General features: G+C 35.8%; 1 protein-coding gene across 3 annotated transcripts in view; it reads left to right on the forward strand.

Moving 5' to 3' along the window:
- CRYBG3 (crystallin beta-gamma domain containing 3) overlaps window positions 1–19,366 on the forward strand; it is a 137,037-nt gene that overhangs the window by 80,659 nt on the left and 37,012 nt on the right. For all 3 annotated transcript variants that reach the window (XM_055259902.2, XM_055259904.2, XM_055259903.2), the window contains 7 exons: window positions 773–887; window positions 1,968–2,003; window positions 5,463–5,596; window positions 8,540–8,666; window positions 12,611–12,753; window positions 12,870–12,996; window positions 17,481–17,513. In XM_055259902.2, the coding sequence (XP_055115877.2) occupies window positions 773–887; window positions 1,968–2,003; window positions 5,463–5,596; window positions 8,540–8,666; window positions 12,611–12,753; window positions 12,870–12,996; window positions 17,481–17,513 (715 nt within the window). The remainder of the gene's footprint in view (window positions 1–772; window positions 888–1,967; window positions 2,004–5,462; window positions 5,597–8,539; window positions 8,667–12,610; window positions 12,754–12,869; window positions 12,997–17,480; window positions 17,514–19,366) is intronic.

The raw sequence follows: 19,366 nt of genomic DNA on the forward strand, positions 1-19,366 counted from the left end.
AACATGGAGAAACCCCATCTCTACTAAAAAAATACAAAAAAATTAGCTGGGCATGGTGGCACATGCCTGTAATCTCAGCTACTCGAGAGGCTGAGGCAGGAGAATTGCTTGAATCCAGAAGGCAGGGGTTGTGGTGAGCTGAGATCACACCATTGCACTCCAGCCTGGGCAACAAGAGCAAAATTCAGTCTCAAGAAAAAACAACAAAAACAAAAAACAACTCTTGGGTAGGCCAGTAATTGGCCGTATCCATGAGGAATGTCTGTAATTATCAAGCTTAGCTGGAAGATGGGTCTTTTGGGAATCCGATTGCAAATACTGTTCCTTAGGCAGCCAATAGAACTGATATTGATTCTAAAAATGTGGCTCAAAATGTAAAACACCTTGTGGAATCCCTACCTCTGATTGTTCCAGTTTAAAAAAGAATGGAATATAGTGAAATTGGTTTTGATTTTCTAATTATTTCCCACTTGAATTAAAGGTGCCACATGTTTTAGGTATCGGAAAAATAAAAGTAATGCCTAATGATTGGAAAACATATTAGACTTATTATAGGACAGATAGCTTATTATAGGATGGACAATGTGTGAATGTAAATAACATGGTAACTATTATCGTTATATAATGTCTGGCTCTCACTTTGAGTGTGTTTTACTAGGGTAATTCCGTGATGGAGGATTTTGTTTTTTTATTTTGGTAGCTCTTTTTACTTACAGAACCAGACTAAAGCAGTACTATTATACTTTAACTTAAACTATCTATTTTTATATAGTTGGCTTGCCTACCCAGATATTAATTTTAAGGGACAAGCTACAGTTCTGGAAGAAGACCATGGACTCTTTGAGATTTCTACAGCAGAAATGAAATCATTACATCCGCTTCAAATGGTAAGCAAATTTGAAAAGAAGCATTCCTTTTCCCAAGTACCCATGAATCCAAAATTAAATAACCGTGATGGTTGCTCATGCATCTCAATCTCAAGTGAATATTTGTACTACTGAATTGGCAAACTATTGTACTGTAGTGCCTTCAGTATTTACAGTATTTATTTTTTGTTACAAACATTTACTTGAGTGGCAAACTGTTCAGTTAAACATTGGCTATGTGATAAACCATTTTTGGTTAGTCCATGCCCTTTAAAAACATAGCCACGAGGACAAACTAAAACATTTTAAGAAATATCACAATGTGGAGTAGCACTTGAAACAAAAAAACTACAGAATTGGGGTTTTTGTAAGGAAACAGTTGCTTTTTATGCTGTACAACTTTGAGGTCACAAAGACAGTGCATGCGATAAAAAGTGTAGGTAGAACTTGGAAAGGTTAGTGTGGTTAGCTCAGTGCTCTAATTTAGAAAGCCCAAATAATTGTAGGGAAGACCTTTGGATTAGCTGGCTAAGAAATCTACTCTGCTGAATGAGATTTCTAAGTTTACTAGCAATACCACTTTTCTTTTTGGGACACTCTGAAGTGGGATTAAATCTTAATTGGTCATATGTACTCAAGGACAAAAGCTCAGTTTCCTTCCTCATAGTAGTTGTAATCTGGAAAGTGTATCCTTTTTTTTGTTTTTTTTTTTTTATTATTATACTTTAGGTTTTAGGGTACATGTGCACAATGTGCAGGTTTGTTACATATGTATCCATGTGCCATGTTGTTTTGCTGCACCCATTAACTCGTCATTTAGCATTAGGTATATCTCCTAATGCTGTCCCTCCCCCTCCCCCCACCCCACAACAGTCCCCAGAAGATTTCTTGCCCCATCTACATTGACGAGGAACACTATAACTTGGTTTTGGCTACTATAGAGTTCCGAACTTAAAGTTTAAAATTTAGCACAATTTAAATTTGACTGGTGTGTAATCTTCACTGATTCGATTTCTATGTAACCTACATATATCACTTTCAGATATTACATTCAAATATTTTAAATATTTACCTAATATTAAACTGTCTTGTCATCTTAAGGGTGGACTGAAAGTGGAAATGCCCATGAACTTAAAGGTAAGTTTTGAACTGATTTTTGTAGCAGGCTAAAGAGTCTCAGGATTAGTATTTATTCCAATAATTTTGAATCATTGGAATAAAAAGTACCTCCACATATGATTATACTTAGCTGATGGATTTTGGGGAGGTGAGAAGTGAATGCACAAAATGTTTGATGAAGGCCCACCCTATGGCTGTGAATGGAGAGTGGGATCAGTCTGCAAAGATGGAGGTTCTGTACCAATAAATCAGTCAGACTCACTACATTTCTGCTACAGGGTGGAAAGGTGATAGGTTTGATTTTTGTTTTGAGGGAGAGGACTTGAGCTAGCAGCTAGTTATTAAAGTGGAGATATCTAGCAGGCATTTGGGAGTGATGCTCAGGAAGGTGATCAAGGCTGATCAAAAGGAAGTGTAGGTAGCTCTTACCAGATAGATGGCAGTTTGTAAGTACGAGTATCCAAAGGGAAGAGTAGAGGCGAGGCAATGAAAACGGGTGGCAGTGGTGCCAGGATCAAGCAAATTCAGGGAAAGAAAGGAGGAAACAGAATTACAAAGTATGTTTAGAGGGAGAGAGAAGGCAAACCAGTACAGCGATAAAAGATGCAAACAGGCCTGCTTGTAATTAGGTTACAGCACCTCCAGGGGCAGGTATGGAAGCAGAGATTCATTTGTCTTCCTCTTCTCTAAAACAAGACACAACTCCTTCAACTCTCCCATTTCTGGACTTTGTAATTTATGGAACTGACTTCCATTCTCTCAGCCACGTAGATGGAGTCTTTTAAAACTTCTGTATCTGAGTGTATCTAATATACTTTGACTGTTGGAATTATACATATTGGAATTTTTAAAAATGCCTGAGCCTGGGCTGCACTCCCAGAGATACTATATTAGTTTGGGCCATGGTCAACAATTTCCAAAGAGTCCTACGTGATTCTATTTGCAGTCAAGATGTAAAAAATGTACAATTAGCTGTGATGCTGTCTGAATGCCTTCTCTCTCAGTCTCCTAGTCTGGTCAATCAGGACTTCAGTTGTGACAGGCTGGATCTTCCTTGGACATTTGCAGTTTGACAGGTTGTAGGTGTATATGAATGGATTGGTAATCACAATTTATAAGTTGTTTGATATTAATTTGTGGCTTTCCCATCAAAAATTTGTATTTCTTACTGAGTTTGAATGTGGTCAGCATATGTAATAATGTATTAAACCCAAATGAAGCTTTGTCATTTCAAATATAGTACCCTGTGCAAACCTAACATGGAAAAGTGCAGGATCAGTACTATGTATTGTTTCCCTAATATTATCAGTTTTTAGTCATAAGGAAGCTATAACCTTTTTGATTTAGTGTTTTTAAGCATGGGGTTTATTTGGCAAGATATTGAGTTGACACTTGTGCACAAATTATTCCATTACCCACAAATAGGACCAAGTGAGAGAATGTGGGTAAATGCTGTTATCACTTCCTCATACTTAATGCAGCTGGTATTTGAGAAGTAAAAAGACAGCAAAATAGTAAAGGTGAAATACTATTCCAATCCAAATTTGAAGTAAATGCCAGAAATTTGTTTCTGACAATACGTATTGCATCCCCTCAATTTAAATCAAATATCCAATCTTTAGAAATAATATTTTTCAATAATTTATTTTTTAGGAAGTTTTGTATTTAAATTCTAGAATTTGCATGTCTGTTTCTTCTCAATGAATAGTAGGCCATAGAAGCAGTTAGCGTTGTAAGAAACAGTATGTATTTTTAAAAGTCAATAGATAATTTATTGTTTTACCCTGGAATCTCAAGAGAGTTCTTTAGGGGAAATTCAGTAAGTAGAAGGAAGGTCTATGTTAAATTCTGAACACAAGGATATACTTATAAAGATAATTCAAGAATCAGTTAGTTATAAGGCAGTTTACCCTATGAGATGATCCTAGTATTTGGGTGACCAAAACAATGTAATCACACTCAAGTATATTATTGTAATATGAGAGAAACTTATTATTAAATAAGATATTTTACCCTTATGATGATAAAGACTCACATATTCTTTGTGAATATCCAACATTGTGCTATACTGTAAGTATACATGAGGGGACTTCAAAAAGTTCATGGAAAAAATGGAATTAAAATATAAAAATAACTATAGACCTTATTTTTCATCATAAGCTTCATCACTGTCAAGACACTTTCATAAGCAGTCATACCAGCTATTTAGTCCATCCCTAAAGAACTGATGGTCTTGCAAATTAACTATGTCAATGCAGTCTTTTTTATGTTATTAGCTGAAGGAAAATGGGTTCCCTTTAGAGTTTTCGTTAAGATTGGGGAAAAAAAGAAGCCAGAAGGAGGCAATTCAGGAGCATAAGGTGGATGCCTAATGATTTCTCATGGAAACTCTTGGGAAATTGCCCTTGTTTGAGGAGAAAAATGAATGGGAGCATTGCCGTGGTAGAGAATGACTTTCTGGTGAAGCTTCCCTGGGTGTTTTTCTGCTAAAGCTTTGGCTAACTTTTTCAAAACACTTTCATAATAAACAGATGTTGTTCTTTGGCCATGCAGAAAACCAACAAGCAAAATGCCTTGAACATCCCAAAATACTGTTGCCACGACACTTGCCATTAACTGGCCTGCTTTTGCTTTGACTGGATCACTTCCACCTTTTGGTAGCCATTGCTTTGATTGTGCTATGTTTTCAGGATCATACAGGTAAAGCCATGTTTCATCTCCTGTTATAATTCTTTGAAGAAATGCTTCAGGATCTTTATCCCATTTGTTTAAATTTTCAGTTGAAGGCTCTGCTCTTATCTGCAGCTGATCAGAGCATAACGGTCTTGGTACCTACAGAATGAAATGTTTGTTCAGCTTTAATTTTTGAGTCGAAATTGTGCAAGCTGAACCAACTGAGGTATCTGTGGTGTTGGCTATTGTTTCTGTGGTTAATCATCAGTGCTTTTCAATTAGGGTGCAAACAAGAAGAATTTTTTCCTTTTAAATTGACGCAGATGGTCTGCCGATTCTTGCTTCATCTTCAACATCATATCGTCCCTTCTTAAATGAGTTACCTATGTGTAAACTGCTGATTTCCTTGGGGTATTGTCTCCATAAACGTTTTGTAAATCATCAGTGATTTCACCATTCTTTTACCCAAGCTTCACCATAAATTTGTTTATTCTTGCATCATTTTTAGCAAAATTTGTGTTGCTCAGATAGGGGCTTTTTTCAAACTACTGTTTTGTTCTTCTTAGTACCTCGAACTAGATCCTGTTCAGATGTGTTATAACAAGTTAGTAGGAGTTGATTTTGGTGCAAAAAATTTTGCAATCCCTGCATAGTTTTTTGTAATACACCTTTTCCATGAACTTTTTGAAATCTCCTCATATTAATTAAAAAAAATAGTAGTCCCTGTACATTTTGTGGTCTTTGGTGTCACTTAAGTAAATATGTATCTATACTAAAATATAAACATGTTAAATAATTTTTCAGGTTATTATTTATGAAAAACCTCACTTCCATGGACAGGCTAAAGAGTTTAGTGAACATATAGATTCTGTTCCTAATTTTTTGAAAAATGATGGAGATTTTCACAGAATTGGATCAATTCGTGTCATTGGTGGAGTGTGAGTATCATATTTTTAATATTTACACTAGTAGTCTGTTTTTGAAGGTCAGCACAAAAATGTGCTAAGCAAAGCAAAAATGATTTGTTTTTAATCTAAAAATATACATTCCTTCTGTAATATAGAAAGTAAAAAATATTAGTTACTTGTGGTTTTCTGTGGACTCTTGTTTGTATTAAAGATTTTGAGATATATTAAATGTAGAAAATAGTTTCTAAAACTGCAACACATTGTATTTCTGAACACAGGATAGACTATAAGAATTGCAAGATAAAATTAGGTTTTCACAAGTTATGAACGTGAATGAGAGCCCCAGTTTCTATCCACTATTCTGTTGATCATACTTGACTTATGTACCAAGGACCTTGCCAGTGAGCCTTCCCTTGTTAAAAAAGGATCTGGGTTGTGTGTTTCCAAAGTCAAGGATTTTTGACATTAGTTGCCCCCCGGGCTCTGAACTGCTTTTGAGGAAGCTCTCTAGGAACCCCTGGATATAAACCCATTGCTACCATCGCAGTCTTAGTCAGCAGTTCCTGGGGCAGAAGCCCCCCCAAATCTATGATGGGCCTGGGATGTACCTTTATATTTGTATCCTGGTAGGTGAAACAGTGAAGAAGAAACTATCCTCATTGTTTATTTGTCATTGTCAACCCAATGCTGGAATCCCTCTAGAAACATTCTATTGTCTCTCTGTTGATACACTGCTTATTTTGGAACGTTAGTTTGTTTTAAGTATCAGTATCTCTTGGTATTTGCAGTAACATCATATAATTTTGCTAATAGCTACTCTAGTAAAAGATGCTACTAAAATATTTTATTCACAGAAGTTAAGTGAATTGTTTAAGATCACTCAAGGGTCTATATTTAGAGAACTAGACTTTGCAATTTCTGGCAGTAAATTAAGTAATAGCAATACTAGTCAAAATAAAAATGTAAGAGATTATATATGCTGGATATGTAGACTATATCAATTATTAATCTGACATATTAATTACTTCCTTGTCCTTCAATTTAAAAAATTTATTTGGGTCTTGAAGAACAAATATGGTTTGGATAAACACATTTTTAGTGTGTTTATTTGTAATATTGTCTGGTTTGTGAACATACATGTTTCTTGTTAACCCTGCTATAAAATATTTTTGCCTTTTCCTCACTTTGAGATCTAAATGTTTTTCCTATTAACTAGATTGACTTAGGTTAAAACCAATTTTCTGCTGCATAGAAAATTATCTGCTAAAATTCTGTGTGATGTGCATTGTTATTCTCCAAGTTTTTTTTTAAATAGCTATTTTGTAAAAATCCTAAGTAAACATGACTTGTAATGCAGGATACAGACTTTCATTTGTCTATCACAACTGCAAGAGAAAGATGTGATGTCCCCATTTAAAGAGGAATAGCTTATTATTTTTTCACAACTTCTACCATTTTTTGGTTTTGTTGTTTAATTGTATCTGTAGGTAGCATGGACTCCATCCCTGTACCATCTTGAGGAATCTGTGGAAAGTAAAACTAATGTTTCTTAACTTTTCTCAGATAATACCTATCTTTAAATATACCAGATGGATATATAAATTGAATCTTAATCAAAACTTAGTCTACTAAGAAAAACTGAGTACATGATTAGTGGACTGTCATAAATTTGCGAATCTTAATCGATCCTTTAAGGTCTTTTATACCTTTTATTTCTTTTCCCATTCAGATATAAATAAAAGCATGTTTTGAGTAGCCACACTTACGTAAAATAAAGCTTAGAATTTAAAAGTTGTTTTGTGAAATTTATTTTCATGTAATTGTTTAAGAATAAAATAATGTTGGTTCATTTACATATTACAGATATACTGAGATGTATAAATAGGTTTATAGGTTTATTCCAATTCATGTGGACCCTCTGCCCCACCGTCATACCTATACTTACAGAAAGGGGAGAGGGAGTAACAATTAATAGCTGCTATTTTGTGCCCTACGAAAACAATTATTTGGAATATTTTCTATATCTTCACAACCACAGTAGGGGTGAAGAAAGAAAAAGCAGTAGTAGGCAGCCCTCCTAGGCTTTATTTTGTCAAGCTCCTGAATTTCAAAGTTCCCAACCCTGGAGCTCAGAAATAGTTATCCTTGGAATCTGCACTATTGGAGGGTATCTCAGCCTAACTGCGCAGTGTGGCTAAGGGCAGATTTGAGAAGGCCAACTTGTTTTATGAGCCATCTATGCCCACATTGCATTAGAGACTGTGGATTAGTTTATAAAAAGGTAAGTTTTATGGAGGAGCTTAATAACTCATGGCATTTATCAGTATCTTGTACTGATAGTTTTAGATTAGAAGTCAAGAAAGTAGTGGGACCAACATTTCCCACCTGTAAGTATTTACAGATGTCCTTATATACATGTAGGGCCCTGAGGCTAATAACAGCTCAGTCGAATTTCTTGGTTCCTCTTTGATAAGCGATCTTGTATTTTGTTTTAGAACTGAAGCCTGGTGACATATTCACTTTATTTAAACCCTGAATAAATGTTTCATGTAAAAGTCATTTTGTCATTCCAGAATGGCTTAATTAGTAAAATAAAAATGACTATCTTTGGGTCTCTATGTAAATTTGTATCCTTTCTCATTGGCTATATGCACTTTGTATTATATTTACTTGACACGTTATTCTCTGACCACCTTGTGCTGTAGTATCAAATCACACCACAAACATTTAAAAAGCATTGCTCTGTTGCAGTTCTATAATTAACCTTTTGTTGGGAAAAGCCTCCAAATTATAAAAATTATTGATCTATGAAGCACACACCATTTGTCTATCTTTATAAATGAAACAAAACTAATGTGTTGCTTTTTACAATATGGAGATGAACCACTATGAGCTTTATCTTGATTGTCTCTGTTTTGCTTTCTTGACTACAGTTTTATTAATGGGTCATTTGGGTGTCCCCTGTATTTCTAGGTGGGTTGCCTACGAAAAAGAACATTTTAAAGGCCAGCAGTTTCTGCTTGAAGAAGGAGACTTTGAAGACAGTAATGCTTGTGGTGCATTAAGTGGCCCTATCTTGTCTTTCCGGTACTTACAAGCTGTGAGTTAGCTTCCTTATCCTTAATTTTCTACCTTTTAAAAAATCTGTTCACAAACATTGGACATGACTCCTGATAGAACATGAGATTATAAAATATTTCTAACACCCAAGAGCATTAACCTCAACTGCTTATGCAACTTGCCTATTTTTCTTAACTGCCATGATTATTATGGAATTTTTTTTAACTTTTCACCCATTATTTCCATAATCATTTTTTGAGTACCTTCTTTGTTAGATGCCAGGAGTGGCCAGACTCAGCCCCCACATTTACACAGCAGGCAGTCTGGTAAGGAAGACAGCACTTATATAAATGTTTGGTATTGCTTGGCTATGATTGTATTAATACAATGTACTCAGGGTCCCCAGAAAAAGGTCAGTTGGTCAGTTATCCCCATTTGAATAGAGAGGGCTTCATGGAAAAGATGACAGCTGGCTGAAATTTCAAGTTCAAAAAAGAGTTAACCAAGTGAAAAAGTTCTAGAACAGGGTGAAGGAAAAAGGTATGTGCCTGTTTAGCAAGAGATTAACACGTTAATGTCTAAAGTCAAGGTTATAACCCATTGATTCTCAGCTGGGGGTGATTTTACCCCTTAGGGGGCCTTTGGCAGTGTCTGGAGACATTTTGGATTGTCATATCTGGAGTAGTGGTGCTACTGACATCTACAGGGTAGAGGCAACGGTTGCTGCCAAACCCCTACAATGTGAAGGACAGCCCCCAACAACAAAGAATTATAGGGTCCCAAATATTAATAGTGCTGAGATTGAGAAACCCTCATGTAAGTGAAATTTTGCCATGTTTAGGGAAATGTGGTTAAGTCGGGATGTTAGGGAGAACTTTGGAAAGATGAATCTAAAGCCAGATAATGAAGGGCCATATTGAGGAGTTCAGATTTTTTTTTTTTTTTTCCTTGAGTTGACCATGAACTGTTGATGGATTTTAGGCTTAGTAAGCATGATTTCATTAATGGCTTAGAAAGATCTTTCTGGTGACTGTACCAAATGAGTTGGAAACAAAGATCTAAAAGTTCCGTTTTGTCAAAATATATTGCTGATGGAAACAAGATTAAACATCTATTTTAGAAAATGACTTAAAAAATAGTTTTAAAAGAAACTGTTCACACTCTCTGACCCTGTAATTCCTTTTTGAATTAAGAAAAGTCTCCTAAGGGAACTAAGTGGTGAGAAACTTATATGCAAAAATGCATTATTTACAATAGTGAAAAATTGTAAACAATGTAAGTATGTCCAAAAAATGGTTTAATAAGCCTTTTACTTCATCTGTTACTTGATGGAATATTAAATATAATCAAGAGTTTTTAACACACTAACAGAATAAAGTCCCTATGAGATTACTAGATTACTACCATCGCTGCTTTTCTACACAATTAAGTAACTGCCAAAGTCACCTAGATTTAAATGTAGCTCTTCTGCTCGAGAATAAGGAACAATGATGGGACAACCTTAAAAACTCTATTCCATTTTATATTTTAAAGCACTTGCATAAGTTAGTAGAATCTCAGGTACAGTACTCCCTACTACTAAGAGAACACTACTGAGCAATTGCTTCAGGCCCAAAGATAAGTCTTAAGGATCAGTAATTTGATTACTTTTAAATTCCATAAAATCTCTCAGCTGAGTCCCTGCATTACAATCTCCAGAGGGCAATGTGATATGAGACATTGGTGGAGATCTTATGTATCCATTAATTTAGGAGAAACAATGGTCTCCGCTGCATACCAACTCGATGTCAAAGATCTGAAAAGAGGCATAAAGTCTGAAAATCGCAACAAAAGCAAATATAAAATTTATCTAGTATAGAACTAAGGAAAAACAAGGACACCAAGAAAGTGTTATTGAGGAAGTCAACGAATAAATATTCCCTAGTCCCTGGAGCCTAAATACTGCTATATTCCTTTTGGTCCTCTCCTTAAAAAATAAAAAATAAAAAATAAATCAATTCCAGTGTATTTGAATGACTCACTTGGAATTAGGAACACATTTCTGGTTGTCCTCTCCAAAGCACTCCATGACACAGATCACATTATCCCTAAGGAACATGTCTGGTATTTGACCTTTGTAGATCCAGAGTGTTCCATATACTGGAGCCAGGACATTTGAAAACTGTATTGTATTATGCAGCTCTTCTATCTGTCCTCTAGTGTATTTTATATTACTTCAATGGAGATCTTAAAAGCAGTGCTTCACTATTCCCCACACTGGAGACATCTGAGCCTCTGTATGGGGCAACAATGTCTCACATCAACTCTACCTATTAACTCATAGAGGGCTGTCACAACTACAAGAACTTTAAGAACTCCTTTCCAATAATAATGCTATGTCTGGGGAATATACAGTTTTTCTAAGTATAATTTGATAAGCAAGTTTTTAAAGCATTTTCACAATATGCACATATATATTTTATATTATCTAAATACATGTAGATATGTATTTCATCTGAAAATATTTTAGTGAATTTAAACATAAATGATAAAGTGTCTGAAAGTCATGTATTTATTATACATGTATATTGGTCTATAATGTGACCCTATATTTATAGCTACAAATGAAATGCTAGTAAGTCTTTGAATGAAATCCAGTGTTTTATTGTTAAGGTACTTTTTAAGGTTAAGCATTTTGGAGCAATAGAAAATGGATAATATCACATGGGCTCCAAAGTAAGACAGACTTGCCCTCAAATCACAGGTCTACACTTGGGCATAGTACTTAACCTCTTAGACAATCAGTTTCTGTATCTCTAAGATAGGAATCATAAGAGTCTCCAATTCATAGTTTTTTGTGAAGATTAGTACAAATATGCATATAAAGCCGTTAGTAAGTTCTTGATAAATGTTAAGATTATTATGAGGATTATAATAACATCTTTAGCTATGAGCTAAATATTAGTTAATATTTTAATTTTTAAAAAATCTAAGGAGAACAGAAGAGAAGGTATTGTTTGAAGGGTATTTTTACTTATGTATTATTTAAAAAAAAAAAACGGCCGGGTGCGGTGGCTCATGCCTGTAATCCCAGCACTTTGGGAGGCTGAGGCGGGCGGATCACGAGGTCAGGAGATCGAGACCATCCTGGCTAACACGGTGAAACCCTATCTCTACTAAAAATACAAAAAATTAGCTGGGCGTGGTGGCAGACGCCTGTAGTCCCAGCTACTCTGGAGGCTGAGGCAGAGAATGGCGGGAACCTGGGAGGCAGAGGTTGCAGTGAGCCGAGATCACACCACCACACCACTGAACTCCAGCCTGGGCAACAAGAGTGAAACTCCTTCTCAAAAAAAAAAAAAAAAAAAAAAGTTTTATCTAATTGTTTTAGTTTGAATTTCTTTAATTTACTAATGAAATTAGACATTTGCATATTTGTTATTTTCTCTTTTGTGAGCTGTCTTTGTCTTTTGCCAGTTTATCTACTTGAGTCATAGAGATTTTCTATCTTTGTTTTAAATGTGTTGACTCACTATACATTTTTTAAATGTCCTATCATTTTCATTTTTTAATGAGCATTTTTTGTTAAGCAAATTATATTTTTCCTATTACATTTAAGCTCATAAAATCCTGTCACACGTTGCCATAGTACACTATTTACTTTTGTTTCATATAGTTTTTGTTCCTTAGGCACAAGTGAGACTAGTTTCCTTTGCAGTTAGTGTTGCTTGTGATAGCCCCTAAGTCTCAGCAGTTTACTGTTGACTACTTTCTATTTATACAAAAATGTAATATCTTCCCAATTAAAGTAAATTCAGGCTGATTTTTTCCTTTAAACTATATGGAAGTAATAGCTATAAAATTGTTTTCAGGGCCATCTAAAATTCTTCCTGGAGTTACTTGTATAAAAATTACCCCATCAGTATGTGATATTTTGCTAAGATAATAGCAGTCCATAAAACAGAATATGTATGTTTTCCTAAACTTTCTTCTTTCTCCTTTTAGAATTTTATAGAATCTTCTGTCACACTATTTGAATCTGACCTAGAAAGCGAGAAGTTTATTGACATTACAAATCAGGAAATTTCTGATTTGGAAGAAATTGGCTTTGGCAGTAAAACAAGATCCATTCATGTTAAAAGTGGAGTGTAAGTTGCCTCCTCCTCTAAGAACCTTGAGAGAGTATTTGGTATTTAAAATTGTTGTTTGCCCAATTGTATATCACTTGTTTTTATTTTTTTGTTTTTTCTTTTTTCCCTATTAGATGGGTTGCCTACCAGCAAAAGTTCTTCTGTGGAGAGCAATACATTTTAGAAAAAGGGAAATACAAATGCTTTTTTGACTGGGGAGGATCAAATAATATAATCATGTCGATACGACCAATCCAACTGGTGAGCGAAGTATGAATATAGCCAATGCTGCGTCATGTAATAGTATGCAATTTAATATGTGGAAAACACTTTTTTAAAAAATTATTATTATACTTTAAGTTTTAGGGTACATGTGCACAATGTGCAGGTTTGTTACATATGTATCCATGTGCCATGTTGGTGTGCTGCACTCCTTAACTCGTCATTTAGCATTAGGCATATCTCCTAATGCTGTACCTCCCCCCTCCCCCTATCCCACAACAGTCCCCGGTGTGTGATGTTCCCCTTCCTGTGTCCATGTGTTCTCATTGTTCAATTCCCACCTATGAGTGAGAACATGCTTGGTTTTTTGTCCTTGCGATAGTTTGCTGAGAATGATGGTTTCCAGTTTCATCCATGTCCCTACAAAGGACATGAACTCATCATTTTTTATGGCTACATAGTATTCCATGGTGTATATGTGCCACATTTGCTTAATCCAGTCTATCGTTGTTGGACATTTGGGTTGGTTCCAACTCTTTGCTATTGTGAATAGTGCCGCAATAAACATACGTGTGCATGTGTCTTTATAGCAGCATGATTTATAGTCCTTTGGGTATATACCCAGTAATGGGATGGCTGGGTCAAATGGTATTTCTAGTTCTAGATCCCTGAGGAATCGCCACACTGACTTCCACAATGGTTGAACTAGTTTACAGTCCCAACAGTGTAAAAGTGTTCCTAGTTCTCCACATCCTCTCCAGCGCCTGTTGTTTCCTGACTTTTTAATGATGGACATTCTAACTGGTGTGAGATGGCATCTCATTGTGGTTTTGATTTGCATTTCTCTGATGGCCAGTGATGATGAGCATTTTTTCACGTGTTTTTTGGCTGCATAAATGTCTTCTTTTGAGAAGTGTCTGTTCATGTCCGTCGCCCACTTTTTGATGGGGTTGTTTGTTCTTTTCTTGTAAATTTGTTTGAGTTCATTGTAGATTCTGGATATTAGCCCTTTGTCAGATGAGTAGGTTGCAAAAATTTTCTCCCATTTTGTAGGTTGCCTGTTCACTCTGATGGTGGTTTCTTTTGCTATGCAGAAGCTCTTTAGTTTAATTAGATCTCACTTGTCAATTTTGGCTTTTATTGCCATTGCTTTTGGTGTTTTAGACATGAAGTCCTTGTCCATGCCTATGTCCTGAATGGTATTGCCTAGGTTTTCTTCTAGGGTTTTTATGGTTTTAGGTCTAACATGTAAGTCTTTAATCCATCTTGAGTTAATTTTTCTATAAGGTTTAAGGAAGGGATCCAGTTTCAGCTTTCTACATATGGCTAGCCAGTTTTCCCAGCACCATGTATTAAATAGGGAATCCTTTCCCCATTCTTGTTTTTGTCAGGTTTGTCAAAGATCAGATAGTTGTAGATATGTGACATTATTTCTGAGGGCTCTGTTCTGTTCCATTGATCTATGTCTCTGTTTTGGTACCAGTACCATGCTGTTTTGGTTACTGTAGCCTTGTAGTATAGTTTGAAGTCAGGAAGTGTGATGCCTCCAGCTTTGTTCTTTTGGCTTAGGATTGACTTGGCGATGCGGGCTCTTTTTTGGTTCCATATGAACTTTAAAGTAGTTTTTTCCAATTCTATGAAGAAAGTCATTGGTAGCTTGATGGGGATGGCATTGAATCTATAAATTACCTTGGGCAGTATGGCCATTTTCACGATATTGATTCTTCCTACCCATGAGCATGGAATGTTCTTCCATTTGTTTGTATCCTCTTTTATTTCATTGAGCAGTGGTTTGTAGTTCTCCTTGAAGAGGTCCTTCACATCCCTTGTAAGTTGGATTCCTAGGTATTTTATTCTCTTTGAAGCAATTGTGAATGGGAGTTCACTCATGATTTGGCTCTCTGTTTGTCTGTGATTGGTGTACAAGAATGCTTGTGATTTTTGTACATTGATTTTGTATCCTGAGACTTTGCTGAAGTTGCTAATCAGCTTAAGGAGATTTTGGGCTGAGACAATGGGGTTTTCTAGATATACAATCATGTCATCTGCAAACAGGGACAATTTGACTTCCACTTTTCCTAATTGAATACCCTTTATTTCCTTCTCCTGCCTGATTGCCCTGGCCAGAACTTCCAGCACTATGTTGAATAGGAGTGGTGAGAGAGGGCATCCCTGTCTTGTGCCAGTTTTCAAAGGGAATGTTTCCAGTTTTTGCCCATTCAGTATGATATTGGCTGTGGGTTTGTCATAGATAGCTCTTATTATTTTGAGATACGTCCCATCAATACCTAATTTATGGAGAGTTTTTAGCATGAAGGGTTGTTGAATTTTGTCAAAGGCCTTTTCTGCATCTATTGAGATAATCATGTGGTTTTTGTCTTTGGTTCTGTTTATATGCTGGATTACATTTATTGATTTGTGTATGTTGAACCAGCCTTGCATCCCAGGGATGAAGCCCACTTGATCATGGTGGATAAGCTTTTTGATGTGCTGCTGGATTCGGTTTGCCAGTATTTTATTGAGGATTTTTGCATCAATGTTCATCAAGGATATTGGTCTGAAATTCTCTTTTTTGGTTGTGTCTCTGCCAGGCTTTGGTATCAGGATGATGCTGGCCTCATAAAATGTGTTAGAGAGGATTCCCTCTTTTTCTATCAATTGGAATAGTTTCAGAAGGAATGGTACCAGTTCTTCCTTGTACCTCTGGTAGAATTCGGCTGTGAATCCATCAGGTCCTGGACTCTTTTTGGTTGGTAAGCTATTGATTGTTGCCACAATTTCAGAGCCTGTTATTAGTCTATTCAGAGATTCAACTTCTTCCTGGTTTAGTCTTGGGAGGGTGTATTTGTCAAGGAATTTATCCATTTCTTCTAGATTTTCCAGTTTATTTGCATGGAGGTGTTTGTAGTATTCTCTGATAGTAGATTGTATTTCTGTGGGATCGGTGGTGATATCCCCTTTTTCATTTTTTATTGCATCTATTTGATTCTTCTCTCTTTTCTTCTTTATTAGTCTTGCTAGCAGTCTATCAATTTTGTTGATCGTTTCAAAAAACCAGCTCTTGGATTCATTAATTTTTTGAAGGGTTTTTTATGTCTCTATTTCCTTCAGTTCTGCTGATTTTAGTTATTTCTTGCCTTCTGCTAGCTTTTGAATGTGTTTGCTCTTGCTTTTCTAGTTCTTTTAATTGTGATGTTAGCGTGTCAATTTTGGATCTTTCCTGCTTTCTCTTGTGGGCATTTAGTGCTGTAAATTTCCCTCTACACACTGCTTTGAATGTGTCCCAGAGATTCTGGTATGTTGTGTCTTTGTTCTCGTTGATTTCGAAGAACATCTTTATCTCTGCCTTCATTTCGTTATGTACCCAGTAGTCATTCAGGAGCAGGTGGAAAACGCTTTTAAAAGTGGAGTTGTTGAATGATGTCATGTGTGTATATAGAAAGAAAACACAATATCAGTTGAATTTCTATAGACTCAATAGACAGTAGTACATATTAACGCATGAATGAGATGGCTTTGTAATTTGATCAGTTCATTCACTTAACAGCATTTATTTAGTGTCTCTAATGTGTTGGACACTCTGCTAATCACTGGAGATAAGAATTGAATAAGACTGTCCTGATGGTTCTCTCTCCCAGGGGAGATAGATGTATGGACAATTAATGATAGTATGATTAGTGAGAAAATGAAGTGTGTACGCAGTGCAGGGGAGCAGGGAAAGGTAACAATCAGTGCCTGGGGAATTGAAGACCTTGCCACAGAATAGGATGTGTTGGTGAATTGAGTGATAGTTTAAAGGATAAAAGCAATTTTTCTAGGCAGAAAGGGCATTTCACAAAGAAGGAATAATCTTCTTGTGTGCAAATTCATGAAGTTGTAGAATAGTGTGGCCAGTTTGGATAATAAACCCTACAGAACAATAAGAGTGCCCATGAGATAATGTTCAGAAATTCACACTCCTTCTTTGTAATGGGCACTAGGCCATATTTTTCTTCCACCTACAATATTACTTAATATGAATTAGTTATAAATACTAAAATTATTATAAGAGAATTCAGTAGGTTATTTGAGAGCCATAGCCAGTTCAAAGAGTGTCATAAATAGCTCAAACCATGAAAAAATTTTTTCAAGCTGGGTGCAGTGGCACAGGGCTGCAATCCTAGCACTTTGGGAGAGCAAGGTAAAGCCTAGTAGTTCGAGACCAGCCTGAGTAACACAGTGAGACCTTGTCTCTACAAAAAATAAGCAAAATTAACTGGGCGTGGTGGCACTTGACTGTAGTCCCAGCTACTTGGGAGGCTGAGTTGGGAGGATTGCTTGAGCCCTGAAGATCAAGGGTGCAGTGAGCTGAGACTGTGCCATTGTACCCCAGCCTGGACAACAGAGGAATACTCTGTCTCAGAAAAGAAAAAAAAAAAAAAAAGAAAAAAAAATTTTTTTTCAAAGGATGTTTTCAAAATTTTCAAAAAGACAACTAAGATTATGTGATTACAATTTTGAAAATGTTTTAATATGTTTTTCAGGAACCACTTGGGATAAATGAACCTCCGCATTTGGTATGTTTAAAAATATTCTTGTAATTGTTACATTGTTTACTAAAAGCATTTATACCCTTTCTCTCAAATCTTTCTCTTTTTTGCAGATAACTTTTATGTGTCTCTCTGGCAGAGCAGATTACATTGCATTTGGTACCTATGAGCAGAAGAATTCACATCTTTGTCAGTGGTTGTATTAGACTGGGTTTGTCACACTTCCTTTTGTTTTCTCCTGACCGAGCTGTAGCTCTGACCACTTTAGGGTCATTTTGAACTTCTGGCACTCTTTCTTTCCCATCGTCCATTCTTTCTTCAGTGTCACATTCTTCATAGAATATTATATTTATCTCTGGAAGAGCAAACTTACCATGGAGAAGTCACTGTCTTGGCATGGTTATTATGTACATGTATTTCTAATACCTATAATCAAATATTTCTGAGCTAGTGAACTTGAAACCCTATACTCATTTCTACTGTATTAATGGTTTGAAGGGGACTGGACAATACTTTGGAGCCCAACATTTGTTTATTTTCTATTGAGGGCTAGAAATTTTGCCTATTTAACACTTCTAATAAGTCCATAAGGTCAGTATTACTCCCATTTATAGATAATAAATCTGAGATTCAGAATTTAACTAAGTGCCATACACACAACTAGAAGTAGCAAAAGACATTTCTAGTATGGACCACACTTGACAAAACCACATGTTCAGAGTTTTCCATCAAAGAAAGACATAATCATGATACGAGCAGTACAAATATAGAAGGAAGAGGGGGTGAGAGACATTTCTTCGTTTTATTTTAAATTACAAATTCAGAAAAATTGTTGTCAAAAACCAAATATAGTAATTACTTTTAAATGTTTGGCATTTGCTGCCTTTACATAATGCTCAGTGTTTTTCTCTGAATGTGTATGTTTTTCATATTCATGTCAGTGTTTATTTCAGACCAGCTTAGTTTTACCATATTTCCATTCACAATGCTTTCGGGTTTTATTATTTTCTGATTAGCTCAGGCCTATTGGGAACGTTTCCTTTCTGAATATAATTGAGTTGTTGTATTTAGAGACACTTCCTGCCAGATTTTTATTTTGAAATTTTGAAAACTCCCAACTGTGGATTTTTAAAGTATTTTTTCACATGAATCAAAATAACATGAGTAGATAGAAGAAAGAGAAGTTATTTCAAACTGCACATTTTTTGAGTTCTAAGTACAGATAAAAAGCCTCATTTTTTTTAAATCTCTGTTTCTCCTGCTCCTACCTCCTTGTTCTTTTTTTATGGACTTCCTTGTTTGGGGCAGATTGCTGGGAGGATTTTCTTGATAGTATTTCCAGTCTAACTTGAAGAGAGGAAGCAGCAGAAAACGCCCAGTGAAATCAGCTCCACTTCATTTTTCTGGGTATGGCTAAGTTATTGTGATATAACTTAATGCTTGTGAAATAAGCATTTCTGACAGGTATATGATAGCTGGATATTTGGTAACACATGAACAAAACATTCTTGGTTTACCCAGTATCAAACGTCTTGTTATTTTCTGTGGACCAAATTTTCAGACATTCTTCTTGTTTATACTTACTTAAACAAACAGATCTTGGCCGACATGCTGATTCCGTTCAATAACTAGAAAGTATTTTCTCTTCAACAGGCAGTAGTTACAACAGTCAGATTGGCAATACAGGTGCTGTGTTCAGATGGGGTACTAATTTTCCCTGAGGAATAAGGAGGAAGTTTCATTTCAGAGCCCAAGTCAGAGAGGGAATTTTTTTATGCTGGTGATTTTAAGGTGAACCTCAAGCAACCTAAGAGGGGAAAAGCCAGAAAATGTATGTGTATAGGGATTAATATACATTATGAGTGTTATGGTGATTAAAA

This window comes from Symphalangus syndactylus, chromosome 21 (assembly GCF_028878055.3).
Source record: "Symphalangus syndactylus isolate Jambi chromosome 21, NHGRI_mSymSyn1-v2.1_pri, whole genome shotgun sequence".
NCBI lineage: Eukaryota > Metazoa > Chordata > Mammalia > Primates > Hylobatidae > Symphalangus > Symphalangus syndactylus.